Source organism: Glycine soja, chromosome 7, assembly GCF_004193775.1.
Source record: "Glycine soja cultivar W05 chromosome 7, ASM419377v2, whole genome shotgun sequence".
Taxonomy (NCBI): Eukaryota; Viridiplantae; Streptophyta; class Magnoliopsida; order Fabales; family Fabaceae; genus Glycine; species Glycine soja.
In genome coordinates this window covers 45,014,606-45,030,777 of record NC_041008.1, presented here as the reverse complement: position 1 = coordinate 45,030,777, position 16,172 = coordinate 45,014,606, and the positions used below count along the sequence as shown (strand labels likewise).

The 16,172-nt window shown below is 32.7% G+C and overlaps 2 protein-coding genes and 1 non-coding gene across 3 annotated transcripts; 1 reads left to right on the top strand and 2 right to left on the bottom strand.

Annotated features, from left to right (window-relative positions):
- Nucleotides 1–595: 595 nt before the first annotated feature.
- Nucleotides 596–6,375, bottom strand: LOC114420066 (probable serine/threonine-protein phosphatase 2A regulatory subunit B'' subunit TON2). Its single transcript, XM_028385917.1, has 12 exons — nucleotides 5,994–6,375; nucleotides 5,825–5,916; nucleotides 5,628–5,690; nucleotides 5,458–5,556; nucleotides 4,887–5,045; nucleotides 4,706–4,777; nucleotides 4,147–4,279; nucleotides 2,740–2,804; nucleotides 2,425–2,500; nucleotides 2,062–2,163; nucleotides 1,547–1,739; nucleotides 596–1,108 (listed from the first exon to the last, which is right to left on the bottom strand). Exons 1-12 carry the CDS (start codon nucleotides 6,136–6,138, stop codon nucleotides 874–876), a joined length of 1,434 nt encoding a protein of 477 aa, XP_028241718.1. The 5' UTR covers nucleotides 6,139–6,375; the 3' UTR covers nucleotides 596–873.
- On the bottom strand, nucleotides 1,235–1,352 carry LOC114420767. The gene has a single exon (XR_003668400.1). It is a non-coding gene; the product is annotated as a small nucleolar RNA snoR104 (small nucleolar RNA).
- Nucleotides 6,376–13,963: 7,588 nt separating the features above from the next.
- On the top strand, nucleotides 13,964–15,403 carry LOC114420065 (ethylene-responsive transcription factor ERF086-like). Its single transcript, XM_028385916.1, has one exon. The coding sequence runs from the start codon at nucleotides 14,136–14,138 to the stop codon at nucleotides 15,174–15,176; it is 1,041 nt and encodes a 346-aa protein (XP_028241717.1). The 5' UTR covers nucleotides 13,964–14,135; the 3' UTR covers nucleotides 15,177–15,403.
- The last annotated feature ends 769 nt before the right edge of the window (nucleotides 15,404–16,172 follow it).

Genomic DNA, 16,172 nt, shown 5'->3' with positions numbered 1-16,172 from the left:
TCAGATCTGAGTTTGTTATTTCATGATCTTTGTTGTTTTTTCCGGATCTGGGCTTGTTCTACCGCTCTCGTGCGGCGGTTGAAGATGACGATTTGGGATTAGTGTGGTGGGTGCTTATCGGAATTCTGAATCGGAGAGGTGTTCTGTGGGTCACACCACCGTGCAAGGCTTCATCCGTCAAAAAATGATTTTTTTTATCAAACCAAAAGTAGTGGAGAGAGAAAGGGTCTTAGACAATGGAAAGTGAATCGTACCAATGAGTGGTGGGGCCGAGTAGTATCAGGGGTAAATTTGGCAAGAGAAAAAATTTAAGATATTAAATCAAACAATAGACATCTGTCAAAATTTAGTAGTTCGAGCCATCATTCAGTTTCCTTCCTTCGGAGGATTTAGCATTACTCAGAAAGCCTATTCCTACTGTCAAAAAAATATAAAGCCTATTCCAGCTTCAGCTGAATACGTAATTAAAGCGAAAGAAAACTTAACCGAGGTGTTTAATTTTGATTTATTGTGCAGGTTCTTTTTTAAAGGATTGGGGGGAGGGGCAATTTTATAACATTTCAATTTTTTGTCAGATTCCCCTTAAAAATGCAAATTCAGGAGGTATTATACATCACTTAGCATAGATAACAAAGCAATATCATCACTTTGTATTCAATCATAAGCATTTGGCTAAAGTTTACGATCGAACTTCGAACCCATGGCTATACTACATACACACTAATTTATGATGATTTTACAGTTAAAATGCCGACAAACACAACTAATTCCACATTTAATAATTCAAACATATGAGCGGTGTTACATCTTGTGAGGAATCCTAAGTTGAAAAGTTGTATCAGCAGTTTTATGTTAGCAAGTCTCCGATCAGAGTTATTCTTCCTCCGGTTCCTCCTCCTGGAGAAGAGTTTCTCTATTGTCATGAGCCCAGAAACCACGTACATCTATGAGCATGCTGGCTACAGTTCCACCCTGTTTGCAGGCCAGTAGGTCTGCCAATGTTATTTTGAGTGGATCTTCTGGCTTAACCATATCCCAGATTTCATCCCTTACATCTTCGATACAAAGTTCATAGTTGCCACCCTCAATCCATTTATGGTGTACATCTCTGTTTTTTCACAAGAAAAGGGTCAGTCAGTGAAAAGTTGAAGTAACAATGTCAAATTATATGCGCATCGAATCACATGGCCAGTGAAGGGACGTCAAAGATCTCCGTGGGTCCATCAAATAACTAATGTGTCACTGTTTATTTGAGACTTGCAGTACTTGCTCAAGCATTGCAAGCAGGAAACAACAGTTCTTCTCTATAGGAAGATTGTATCAGGCAACATCTTGCCATCTAGATGCTCCCCTTCTATTCTTCCAATAATAGCATTAAATAATCATATTACTGGTTTAGAAGTTTGACAACTTATTTCATAAAAAACTAATATCAATACCACATGCAAGTTAAAAGCAAAGAGCCCAAGAAAAATAGTAAAGAAAACAAATAATAGCAAAAAAATGAGGTACATAAATACTAGTATACAACAGAATGACAGTTTACCTGAAAAGGGAGTGAACATCAGCAGTAGTGAGGTAACCCCTTCCTTGAAGATCAAGGCATCGAAACAAGTATGTCAAGCCTTCAGGGGTGTCTTTGTTTTCTAAAGCCAAAACAAAGTCCAGGAAACTCTCGAAATCCATCTCTCGGGCGTTCCCACCACCACTCTTTCCACGTCGAACATGTTCATCATATACTACAGGAAGTGCAGTTGTTTGTCATTTATTTACAAAAGAAAATGAGTATAAAACTATCAACAAGACAGAGTCACTTTACACTTTGCTAAACTAACCCAAGATTCCAAGAATCAAGATGAAGTTACAATCCAGCAGTAAAAATCATAGGCACGGTGAAAAAAACATATACGGGCATCAACCACAATTATCATTACCAATAGGAAATTGGAGGAAACCAGCCTTTTGGAGTTCAGAATATGCAAATAGATGTTCGTGCCAATGGTACATATGTGCCAAAATTTACACCAGATCTGAAAAGGGTATTATGGTAATAATTTTTACCTCTCTCAATAAAAATATCAGCCAGAGTCGCATCTGCATATTCTCGCAGCTCCTGCTTGCTTAATGTCCCATTTGTATCTTTATCAAGAGCAAGAAACATGTCTGCAGAAAAATTAGGAATAAACATAAACACAAAACTGATAGGAAATAATTTTAACCGTAATTATATTCATAATTTCAATTCATCATGAAATTTAGGCCTGTCAAACATGAGTTTAATAAGAAACTTACATTGTAAAATTGGATAAGAAAGTTCCTTAACACTACCCATTCAAAAGTATACAAACAAGCAAAGATGGAGTAGAATGGACCAGAAGCAGTAGGTAAATGAGTCTGAATCCTAAGACTATATAGATAACCCACCACATATGCGTTGAGCAGAAGTCAAAGAGAACCAGTTTTCGGCTTGCTCTGTGTCCGTGACTTCTTCTTCACTTTCCTGAAATACACAACAGCATACTCAAATAGAACTCAAGCTAATATGGAGTTAGAACAAAATACGGTTCACAGTAATTATCAGTTATTATTAAACAAAGCAAATTAATCGTGTGAGGTAATACACTAAAGGATAAGCACCAGAAGATCCATGACAACATGAAACCAGCAGAGGGAGGGAGAGAACAGAATAACATGGTGTTTGCTTCCAAAGATCTTAAGAAAACTTTTTAGACAATCTACCTGGTGAAGCTCCATGAGTTCCTGGAGACAATTACTAAGCAAAACTTTCTTGATGCAAGCTTTTCCTACAAGAAGAAACGAAATTTATCAAGACTTTTGATAGTACAAGTGGGATAAAAATATTCTGCATTAGCTGAAATTCAAACAGCCAAATGTGATTGAGCACACATGACTGATGTGAGCACAAACATCTAAAAGATATATATAATTAAGATATGACGCAGCCAACATTCTTTCATGCCCTAACTACTCATTCACTGATCCTTACTAAACTTTGTGAAACAAAACCACCAATTGGAACAATTTTTCATTTTCACATCAAAAACATGAACTAGGTATGTTAATGCACCCTACCTTGTGCTCAAAGCTTTATTAGTAATAAATTATTTGCAACACGATATCTAATTGAGCATTCATGAAAGGAACTAATCAAACTATGGAATCTAATGCTTATATACTTGCAAACCCTTAATGACCAGTAATTCATAGTGGTATTCAAGAAACTAATTTGTAATTCACAAGCCTACAATTGTTGCCATCAATGTAAAATTTAATGTTGTCTCGGGAAAAATGAATAAGCAATAGGCAACAGACAGGATGGCAGCATCAATATTAGTTATTAATTAGATTCCATAATAACCTGTCAATGCTATCCTCAACGTGTTTTATGGTGCAAAAGTTTAAAATAAGGTGATCAACTTTATTGAATTAGGGTTAGAATCTAAGCATCAATAGCTTTTAGTTGATAAAACCCCGTGGCACAGATTGGACATTCTATGGGAAAATATCTGGGAAGTTTGTGTTTCATCAAGGTCTCATTTTTCTCATTGGTAGCAGCATATGCAAGATTCTGAAAATGGAAAAACTCAGTTCGAGAGAGGCAAATATGCTCTCTTGAATGCTAAATATGACAAGCAAAATGTTGATTAGATGCTCCACTAACCTCAGTAGCAAATATGTTTAAATATTGGGATTTTCTCTGTGTATTGAGTTCAATGATTTATTTCTGCCAAGGATATAATAGCTTTCTGGGGTCAACAGTTTACTTCATCAACAATTGCTAAACATCTTCCAATATTTGGATCATCTATTACAAGATGAATATGAAAATAATAGGATTGTGAATTGTAACTTGTAACAATTTACAAACTACCATGAAAACATTGAAGAGGAATACTTTATAAAATCCTACTCACTTTCTGTCAGTTTTTTCTTTTCTTTAGAGAACATATAGGAAAGCTGCTATGAGTTATGCCCCCTTTGATTATACCTCAATAAATTTTTCTATTCTATTATTCTAAAATTAAAAAAGCATATTTTTTGTCACGATACAGAAATTCAAAAGAGGAAATACAACTATGAAGCAACATCTAAACTTAGCAACTAAAAGATATCAGCCATGCAAACCTCGTCTATGAGGATCGCAAAAGAAGAAGAATTTGTGTGCAGCAATACGACAATACATTTGAACAAAGGCAGCTGGCATGTCACGTAACTGTGCCAAGTTGGGTATCAGACCTCGTATATAGGCCTCCATTTCCTGAAGAGCAAAGTAAATAATAATGATGATGATGATGACGTGACAATGGTTAACCTAATCTTTTTATATAAGAATGTAAGAAATTATTCAAATACAATTTATTTCCCATCTTACTAAATAAGTCACTCCAGAAGTTAGAATTCTCAAAAACCTATACGACCAAAAATATGCATGCTAACAAAATAAAGGTTAGATAATCATAATAAGGAATGAATCACGTGATACCACTCCATAAGCCTAGTTGACTAGTGAAATGCTGCTATTAGAGGAAATGTGGATATAGAAAATTGAATACGATAAGTGATTCTTTTCTATAACAGAATAGATATGTATATATGTACAGCAAAAAAAAATGAATAGTTGAGAGAGCAAACTGATTATTCAATTTAAAACAATTGGAAGCATAATAGCAATAAGAATCCATACATGTGGCTGAAGGAAACCATCAGAATCCTCATCAAGCTCACTCATATCAATTCTTGCCTGCGTAAGTGAAACCTGCATAACCATAACCAGTATTGATCAAGCTGTCATAAACATTAGATAGGTTCATCAAGTTCAAGGTACGAGTAAACAACTCAATAAATTTTGATGGCAGATGACCTACCGTTCGCATCACATAAAGGTAAAAGGGTAGAATGGCAATTCTTCCCTGCTCATCTTTCTCAAACTTCATAAAGTTTGAAGGACTGAAAAACCGCCGGCATTTAGGACCTATTTGTTCTGTACATACAGAGGCAATGTGGCAAAAGTCTTCATAATTCATCTATGAGAAACAAATTGAAGTGTGATTAGGATTGCTTTAAAAATAGTATACAAAGCTAAAGAGCCAAGCATTCAAGAAAAAGCATGATTCATAACAATGTTACAGTAACTTTGAGATTATCAAGGTGAAAATCTTGGCCGAACTATAAATTACATGAACAGCAGCAACTTATATCACCATTCAACAAAGAGAAAAATAATAATTTTGATAGATAAAATAGACAGAGTAAATTTAAATTATCACTATGAAAGAAATAAGATTTTCTCAGCAAAAATCCATTATGGCACACAAATCAAACTCTAATAGAAGGACATACAGAGTGCATGTCAAATTGCACTTTTAATAAGGTAATTCTAGTTGAATATGCCATAAAATTTGGAAATATGAAGAAGCAAGACACAAAATGGCAGACCTTTTCTGCACCAGTAGCATCATCAATGACGCAGTTCTCTCTTAAGCACACCCACATTGCATCCAAATCATCAGCATTCAGCAAAAGATCGGATTGTTTCTGTTGAACACACCAGGGTTGAGAAAATATAAACTGTTTAAGCAACAAAGAAGTAAAGCGGAAAATGATACCCTTAGAAAGCGATACTTTGCCAATCTCTGAACTCTATGACTGATTGATCCATCTTCAGGTTTCTGAAAGAGCATAGCAAGGATTGAATCACAAATGGAGGCAAAGAAATCCAAATCTAAAGTTCAAACATAAAGGGATACAGCACATAAGGGCCTGGGCACAAGTTAAAAAAAAAAGAGCACATGAGATGACATGCCTTCTTGTAGAAAGTGGGAATTGTAGCAGCTTCGGCGGTTTTCTTCTGCTTTTCCTTAAAAATGTCGAGCAAAATTCTCTTAGTTTCAAGCTCTGCGAAAGGGGAAAAGGGTTAGGGTTTGGGAGCAAAATAAGGAAATGTAATAACGAAACAAAGAATACAGACGGACCCATCAAGGCTTCGGATCCGAGGCCGGCGCCGGATCCGATGAAACGGCGAAGATTGCGGACCCAAAGCATGGAGGATGCCGGCGGAATTTTCCTCTGACTCTGAGGGGCGTCATGGCTTTCGCCGTCGCTGGAGCCGCTGTACATCGTACGTAGAACAGACACGATCTGGATCAATGAAAATCACTCAACAGCTTCGGTGTTTGGTTTCACTTTCACCATAACAATGATAACATATTAACTCACTCACTCTCAACTATCATCAATGCTATGATCCAGTCTCATTTCACCTCATCTCATCTACCACTGGATTGGATCCCTTTTACCCCACCTTTTCTTTTCTTTTCGCATCCCAAACTAATTACAGTACTATTATTTTTTTTCTTTCATTCTTAAACGCTCAATCTTCCTCATGAAAAACAAACACTTAAATATAATTTTGGATCCTAAATTATTATTTTTTTCATTTTTAACAAATTTAAATTTAGTTTTTTTAAGTTTGTTCCTTGTGAAATATTTTGCTCATTTTTAGTTTACATAATTTTTTTAAAAATTTTGATTCCTAGGAGCCTAAACTTATAAAAGAAATTAGAATCTTATTAATACTAAAAACTAAAAATGAATAAAATATTTTACAAACACTAAAATTGAAAGAACGTTACTTTATAAATCTCGGACATTTTCGGAACCAGAGCAAAAATTTAAAAAAAAAAATCCCTAAACAACATAAACGTATTTTATAAATAATTTATCGACAAAAAAATTTCATAAATTTATAAATTCAACACTAAAAAATAATACGCAAAACTTTTATATATTAAAAAGTTCACTAATAAAATTTTTCTTCAGATTTTTTTAAAAATTGTGGGACCCTTTAAAATGGGGATTGATCGATCGGTTACCTTATGCATGTATTCGAAACGACATTGTTTATAAAAACTAAAACTAGATAAATAAACTTACTGGAAGCAAAAATAAAAAAACGATAATTTAAAGTGACAAAAATCATAATTAATTAGTAATGTGTGAGAAAAGTAATTTAGACTCCTATTTATTTTTTTAGGCAAAATAATTTAAACCGTTTCATTCGTAAAAGATTCAATACAAGTAGGAATGAAATCAAATACACGAAGATGAGGAAAAAAAATTCTATTAAGTATTATGAATTAGGTATTTAAATATATTGAGGAGTAAAACTTTTTATTTTTCTCTTATTTTTTTAATTACCTTATTTTTATATTTCATTTTTTCTTAATTAGATTTGACATTCACTTCTAATTATCGAACCCTATTTTGACCTCAGTCAAAGCAAATTTTTTCCATCAAAATTGATATAGAATCAAATAGATACCGGTAGGATCAATTTAAGTTGGACTTAACTAAATTTTTAATTCCAAAACTTTTTCATATTATAACTTTTGCTCCATCAAAATATTTTTATCGTTTAAAAGTAATCTCAAATATAAAATAAATAAGAAACTAAAAACTGACAAAATAATGATTAATTTTAAGTAATAAAAAAACAAATAACTAAAAATAAGCAAAAAAAATAATAAAAGAACTAAAATTGCTAACAAAAAATTAACAAAAGGTTAAAAGTTGTATAAAAATTTTGAAGGACTGAAAATTAGAATCTAAAGAAGTTAAGTGATTAAAAACTTAATTAATCTTTTAAGTTGTGAAGCCTAAGCAAGTCTCTGAAAATAATACTAAGACTTTACATGATTTGTTATTACTTTCAATGTGACTTCATCTATCTTTCCTCGTTTTCTTATTATTATTTTGGTTAATATTTATATATTCTTGTTGGCCATTACTTATTGAATTATAATTCTAACTAAACTATAAAATTCAAAGAACTCGTATTTAATTAGTCTATTGGAAAAAATGTCATGAAATTGAATAAAGTGTAAATTGTGTAAAATTATAATTTTAGAGACGTATGATATTAAAAAGGCTATTTGATGATAAAAGAATAGGAGTTATTATAATGTGTATTAGAATAATTGTGCGAGTATTAGATTAAATTAATTACATTATTCAAAGAGTGATTAAGGTTTTAATAAAAAAAAATTAATAGGTGTAATTCAGTTTATAATACACGTTGAATTTGTCGAACATGAATTTGATTTTCATATAATATTCTTTGGGAGGGATAATGATCCTTAAGTGTGATTAAACCCGAACTTAATGGTTGTGGTTAATAAAAAAATTAGATTAGTAGATTAGTATTTTAATTAGACGAGTTAGTAAATAATTAGTTCGGTTGAATTGTATTTTCCTTCATGGCCCCCAATAAGCAATAGCCCACTAACTGTTAGAGTTTTGTTTATGTTTCTTCTCCTTCATGGGCTACGTTGAGCTGTCCCTTCAACCCAAAATGCTATAAGAAAAATGATAATTGTGTTTTTGCATTTTTTTTTTTTTACTTATACACTCTTCCGTGTTTCTTTTTTTCTTATGAAACTTTAAAAGTACTCTCTTTCTAGAAATTACGTTCTGAAATTTATTTTATTAATGAACAAATGTTCCAATGAATTTGTAGGTTTTGGGGTGTCAACAACATAATTGGAATTCTCTTATGCATTTTGATGCTTGGCATTTAACCTTTTATGAAAAAAAAGATCATCAACAAAGTTATACCTATAAGAATTAATACTAGAAATTCACATGATCTATTTGTCATTTTTGGTCTTATTCATCGTATGTTGACTATCCATGAATACCTTTATGTAAATTATTAATATAACACTTATGTTTGAGAAATAATAAGTGACGAAAATAAAATCCAAGAATCCTTGAACACAAAACACACACTCAACCATTAAATCATTAATAAATCACATTAAAATCAACATTTAATTATGGATAATCAACTAGCATAATAACATAATCTTTTGTTGATATGACACATGGCAATATTAATATATTGTTAACAAATCAACATTTAAAAATACATGATGATTTGCTAGCAACATACTAACATTATTCAATCATAGGTATATCGGTATTAGGGTTGGCAGGGTGGAAGTGAATTTTTTAAAAAACATGTATAATAATAATAATAATAATAATAATAATAACATGGTAAAAATCATAGTAATTTATATTGTTAACGTTGTTGATTTTTGTATAGAGCTGTTTTTTTTGTTTTATAATAGTAATTTATATTGTCGATGCTTAGGATTAAGAAAAGAATGTTAAAGGAGGAGAGAAGAGGGCAAGATCTTTATATATATTTCCCTTTCTCATTATATGCTTAATAACCTTTGCGCTATTCCGAAGGGCGAAGGCCAATTGAAAATTTCTAATATAACCAATCATACATGATCGTCCCAATTCTTCATCAGGAATAATAATAATATATGAAAATCCATATAATGCATGGACACACTTTTATTTCTCTTTAATCTTCGTTTTTTATTCATTATATTATACCACTTATCATGTTTATACTTTTTTCTTCTATCTCATAAGTGTCTATAAAAATAATTTTTCTAGACAATTTCATATATAACTCTATTTGCATTATGTTTAAATAATAATTAAAAACTTAAGTTGCCATGTTAATTAATGTTATGCAGGTATTAAGCTGCGTTAATTTCATTGTGATTTTAAATAAAAATATATCTTAATTTATTAATCATAATTCAATTATTAGACATTGACTAGTAATATATATAACAGCAAAAGTCTTATTCTATTATTATATGAGAAATCAGATGTACGAATTTTTTTTACGAGAGCTATATGGATTATTAAACAATATCATTTGACAGATTTATTTACAACGTACACCAACAATATGTGACGGTAAAAAGAAGAAAAAAAGATGACAGGCATTTGGAACTAGTAATAAGGTTTCGTTCCATTATGAACTAGAAATACTTAAACAAGTTAGAAAAGTAATAAACAATTTTCTAACAAGTAGAAAACATACAAACAACAAAAATAAGTGAAAAAAACAGGCTAAAATTCAAGAACATATGTACGAAAACTAATTAAAATTTAAATTAGTAAAAAAGTACGGAGATTAAAATTTACTTGAGTGCTAAATGTTTTGATATCAATGTATTTTGATAGTTCGACAAAAAAATTAAACTCACAAACACACAATTATTCTGAAAATAATGTGAGAGAATAAATAAATTTTATATAAGGGAAGAAGAGACTTAAATTTTATAAACTAAAATTAATTTTTCTCATGCTTCAAATTTAAAGTGTCTACGTGTTTCTTCTTGTGAGGATAGAGAAAAATCTTGAAAGTAAAATTGTTAGAAACTTTTTTACTGTTATTATTTTTAAAAGCTTGATTTAAATATATATTTTTTAACTGACTACGTCTAATCGTATTGGTTTATATTTTTCATTAATAAGTGTCTATGTCTTGTCTCTAATAACGTGACTCTTGCATGTTATCATGGCACTTTGACTAAAGCAACAATAATTCATAATTGGATGCGAATGCCATGGCGATCGAGGTACCATTTGTGGTGATCATGAGACACAACACACTTGTTGCGAAATAAGAGGGTTTAAATTCCAAAAAAACAATAGTTTGTGGGAGGACACGAGTGTTGTTTTTGAGCAGAAAGAAGCCGAAGCATCAAAAGCTAACATGGGACAGGTTTGAACGAAAAGTGCTTACTGTAACATTTGTCACTTAAACACCATTAGTTTCTCTTCCGTCAAAATCCAAGTCCTAAAAAACATGTTTATCTTTTTCCCTAAATCCCGGACGACCTTTAACATTAGCAAAAAAGTGTGTGCCACTTTTGGAGAATGTGCAGAATTCCCTTCTGACCATAAAAAGTTACGTGCTAAAAACCATCTTAGAGAAAATAAAATAAGAAGAGAGAGAGAGAGACAGAGAGCTACTACTACCTTTCTTTGCGGTCTTGTTTGGTCATTATGGAAGAAAAACATCTATTTTAGGGATGTCTAAAGCACCTTGTCAAACGTTCACAAAAAAAAAAAAGCACCTTGTCAAAATATACCATTTGCCAACCCAACTTGAAAAGTCACATCTTTTGAGACACGCATTGACTAACCTTTATTCTTTCTTAATGGTAAGTTCCAAAACCTTCCATACGAAGAATGGTTATGGAACACATCCCTCTAGTTTTTCTTCTTCCTCTTTTGAAATCAACCCCCTACTGTAACAATATATGTCTAGTTTTGATCAATCTGTTATGTATAATTAGAATGTTTTCTTCACTTTTTTTACCCTGCATACTCGGCTAGCACTCCTCCTAATGGAAAATTCAGACATGAAAAAACTCCATGCCCATTTTTCTGAATTTTCTATTTGTGTTTTCTCTCTCTTCATATTAGTAGTCATTAAGTTGTCTTGGAACAAGAGAGCACTATGATACCATGCTCAAATACTAATATTTTGCCATTTCACTCTGGGGCCCAAATGGAGCTAACATACTATCTTTCTGCCTCTTGGAATCTTTAGTGGAGGAGTCAAGGTTCTTGGATTCAAAACCCAATCAATTAACAAACAAAAATGACTAATTAATCTTAAACAAATGTTGTTGAGTCCGTACGTGTGCATCTCTATCCTTGCAACATGCTATTAATAGTTGCAAAATACTTTGGCACTTGGATTATATCAAAACAAAAAATTACACTAGTAAATAATATGCTGAGAGCAACAAGACACCTTGACCATTTGTATGATTAGCATTGTGCTATTTCCAATGCAATATAGGCATGTGATTGCAGACTAATTAAAGGGAGTACTAAAATTACAATTTCCTTCTTGTAGGAACGGTGAACTAATAAAAATGTACCCCACTATGCTTTAGCTTTGTGGGGCGGTTTAATCCAACTCAAGTTGCAAGTGTCCTTTAAACTTTTTATTGCCCTTTTGACTACACCCTTTTTATATTGGCTTTTGGAGATCAGAGAAAGTAAAGGTGATTAACCTAAAAGGCTTTGTTTTTGTCATCTATTTTAATTTTATGCCTTTAGCCATTTTATCCTCTACCGTTAAAATCATTCAGTGTACATTCTTGGTTATCTTAGCCTAAACATGACTACCACCAAAATTTGATTATAATATGTATAATACAGAGTTGTATTTGTCCTCGAAAGGTCTAAATCACAAGCGTAATAATATATTTTCAAAATCCAGATTGGTCGATAACCCTTCTCAGAAAAATCCCTCATATCCAAGAGCTTGTACTGAGTATCTGAATAAAATTGTTTACGGTTTAGGCTTGTGTAATAGTCTTTTGGGTGGACTTCAACTGTTAAGTACTTCAGCATGTTATTGAGGTGTCTTTTTGTTTAACCACTGTTTTATAAGAATTTTTTTTTTTAAATAAACTAAAATCTGCTGGAATGTTGTTCATATGAAAACTGGACAAAGCAAGTTAAGTGCAACTTGTAAATTCCATCATCCACAACCTGCGGGTGTCCAAATTCTAGTGCAGTAAAAGAAATCTGATCTACACTTTTATCCAAGAGAGGTTTAGTTTGGCTGGCTGAACCACATACTCATAACAGGGCACTAAGCTAAGACCATGGTCAACTGCTATGTTCAGTTTGGCACTAATAAACTCTTGTACTAGAATTGAAAATTCTACAATTGATTACCAAATATAAAAATATAGGAAAATCTTCTATTGATATGTGAAGCATGTGTAGAACAAACAAAGTTAAGAGTTTGTCTAGTGGGCCCTTCAAAAGGGAACTTTTTATTTTTGTACTCCAGTGTGGGGTTGTTTCCATGACACAAGACAGGGAAGGCTCATACAATATAAAATCGTTGGATAATTTTTGTGTGTAGTTATAGATGATTTTAACTGCTCCCTTTGAAAATCATGAAGCGAACAAGAGCCTCCGATGTAATTGGTTGATTATTTTGCATAAAACGCGGATTCACATGTGCATAATACATGCAGCTAGTGAATGTCATGCTAAGATTAGTACCTCCAAATTCAAATGTTTGAGACTCTCTAGGAGGGTGCAGACAAAACCACGCAGTTGTTTTTCCTTTTATGGTTTTGTCAGGGATTGATTCCAGCATAATAAGATTTCATTTGCTCCAATCATTCAATCATCCAGGAAAGTTCTCCAAAAACAGCAGTATATGTATTATCTCAAAAAACAAACCTTATAGGTCAATATCTATCAAGCCTAGAAAAAAAACTGAGGTTGAAGTTTTATGTTAGATTTCTTGGTACATAAATTAAAATTAAAAATAGTAATTTATAGGGAAAGCTTTACTTTTGTGGTGCATCAGTATGTCCTTTTTTTCTTTATTTTTTTCCTTGTATTGGAAATAGCACAATAGAGCTTACCAGGTCAATTCCAGGTAGTTAGTTGATTAGCTGGGCCTTTACACGTGAACTGATATGCATAGAGATTTAATTTTGTCAATCCTTATCAAATCCCAATACCTTACATGGACCCTCATGTAATAATTACCTCCCTAAGTTTTACATTATTCAACATCTATGTAATTTTTTTTCTCAACCTCAAAAAACAACTAATCCAAAGTTTCGGAATGTAATAAAAACATGACTAATAATTTTTTTTATTAATGATCAAACTTGAATATTATTTAAATAATTCAATTTTAATTTTAAAACATTAATTATTTGTGTTCAATCACTTCATTAATACAATGTAATTTTATCTATTATTTTTCCAGCTCATTTATCTATCTATGTCTGTGCTTATTATTACAAAGATACAGAGAACACATTTTAGACTGTCGTTGGAACTAGAAAGAAAGTGACTGTTGCAAGGAAATAAGATCTCAAAAGTGCAGCGTGTAGAGCCCCATTTAAAGTACTTGACAAGTGAAGGGCATCTTTATTTTCACTGTTTAGTCGTGAGCCTTAACTAAATGGGATGGAGAACTAGAGGTTTAATAGAAATAAGAAAAAGAAAGGTTTTAAAAAGTAGGTGGAAAGGAGAGGATGGTCTCCAAAGAATGACATCTGCAATAAAATGTCCTTTTTTCTTCCTTCCATGATCAAGTCACAGTCTTTAAAAGACTCCCCCCAAAGACTTCTCCCATTCATCATAACGTAACCTTCACTACCTTCTGCAGTCCCATTCTCTTCATTTGGCACACTGTTTAACTCACATTTCCTCTGCTCATTTCACTCCAAATTTTCTTAGCCATGTCAACCTCGAGAACCTCATCAGATACACCCTTCAAAGGATATGATCCTAGCCAAACTCAAATGTGTCTCTCTCTCCTCCAACGCAACACTTCTCCTTGTGGTGAGAGGAGGGGCAGAAGGAAGCAAGCAGAACCAGGGAGGTTCCTTGGTGTGAGGAGGCGCCCTTGGGGTCGATATGCTGCTGAAATTAGAGACCCCACAACCAAAGAGAGGCATTGGCTTGGCACATTTGACACTGCTCAAGAAGCAGCTCTTGCTTATGACAGAGCTGCTCTGTCCATGAAAGGAAGCCAAGCTAGAACCAACTTTGTTTACTCTGATAACATCAACTTCCACACTCTCCAGCTTTCTCCTATGAATGTTCAAGTTCAACCTCTCTTGCCAGCTTCACAGTTCCTCACTACCACCACCACTCAGACCAACCAAAATAGCCACTTTCAGGTTATTCACAGTACTCCAAACTGTGGAAACCCCTCCCCATTGAACAATGACATGTGTGTTGAAACCACATATGGGTCAGCTCAGGATGATAATTTCTTCTTTTCCAGTGATTCTAACTCGGGCTATCTCGAATGCATAGTTCCTGATGATTGCTTCAGACCTGCTTCATCCAGTTCCAACAGTTCAAACTCCAGAAAGAGCAACGTGAGTGATCAAAAGGCTAACACAAGCTCCATGGAGAGTACTAATCACCATCATCATCAGTACTCACATGTTGACATGACTTCATTCTCTCAAGAAGGCATTGAAATGGCACCAAGGGCATCTTATAACTTTTCAGATTTTTGTTATCAAAGTGAAGTGAGTCAAGGATCATGGGATGATCAGCAGTCATGGGATTGGAATAGCAGTGAACTTTCAGCTATATTTAAGAACCCAATGAGGGTGGAAAATGGGTGCATGGATGCATTATGCCCCATAAATGATAGTCCTAGTTCAAGCTATGGGCTAATGAATGAGGCTGCTTCTTCTTCTACAACCTGTTCTCCGTCACTTCCACCCTTTGGGGACGTAGACTTGGGATACCCACTCTTCTGACGTGCATTTATCAAGGAGTGCCATTGTGTACTTGTATTGCATGCACTTGTACGTTTTTCTTTTTATTTTTCCTTGTAACTTGGGTCTAGCAAGCCTTTTTCCTTCTTCTAATGTAATTACTAAATTGCACACATCATGGGGTGAGTGAGCTCTTTAGGTTTTGAGATGTTGAAAAAAGCTCCACTGCCAGCTCTCACTTTCAAATCAATGGAAAGCCTTTCCTGTGATGCTCTGGCTTTCCCCGTTATTGTTATTTAGGTTTAATTATACTTTTATACTCTATTTTATTTTCTCATTTTGCATATGATTTTGGTTCTTTAGATTTTGTTTAGTAAAGAAATATTTTATATATCCTTCATGGGAAATAATTTTACTGTAGTTAGGTAAGATTATAATTAAATACCTATCACTCAAATTCAAAATTATTGATTGAAATGAAATAATTTTATGTTAATTGAGTTTCCTTAGTTTAAATTTAATTATTTTCCTTAAAGTATCCAATAATTAACATAAATATAACATAAATGTAATGTATCATTGATTTTGGGTAAATTAAGAAGAAAAATATATCAAATATTTAAATAAAAATTAAAAATTAAAATATTATAAATCTAACAAAATCCATTTTTAATTGTTTTTATTTTTTAAAAATCTAACTGTTGTCATGAGTAATTATTCATAACTCTTGGGTTTTAAGATAATGAACTGTGAAAATAAAGATGAAAAGTACAAATAAACTTATTATTTATATTGTATATATGTATACATATTGATGGCATGATTTTATCCTTCTTTTGGGCTAGTTGCCTAAGCTTTTTGCTACAATAAAGGTACGCATGGAACAAGCATAGGTACACAGAAAGACATATTGTCAAGCCAATAACCCGGGATTCTAATCAATTGCTTGCAGTACATTCCCTTTTGCTGGCTATTGATTGATTAGATAATGAGTTGTTTTTCCTTCTTTTCGTTTCCCTCTTCCTTTTCCTTTTCTTT

What these genes read in the sequence shown, in the direction of transcription:
- LOC114420066 (XM_028385917.1), bottom strand. Translation starts at nt 6,138, where the DNA reads ATGTACAGCGGCTCCAGCGACGGCGAAAGCCATGACGCCCCTCAGAGT. An exon ending in TTCTGCTCAACGCATATGTG is followed by an intron (nt 2,164 to 2,424) that starts GTGGGTTATCTA and finishes ATTTTTCTGCAG; the next exon opens with ACATGTTTCTTGCTCTTGAT. An exon ending in GATGTTCACTCCCTTTTCAG is followed by an intron (nt 1,109 to 1,546) that starts GTAAACTGTCAT and finishes GTGAAAAAACAG; the next exon opens with AGATGTACACCATAAATGGA.
- LOC114420065 (XM_028385916.1), top strand. Translation starts at nt 14,136, where the DNA reads ATGTCAACCTCGAGAACCTCATCAGATACACCCTTCAAAGGATATGAT.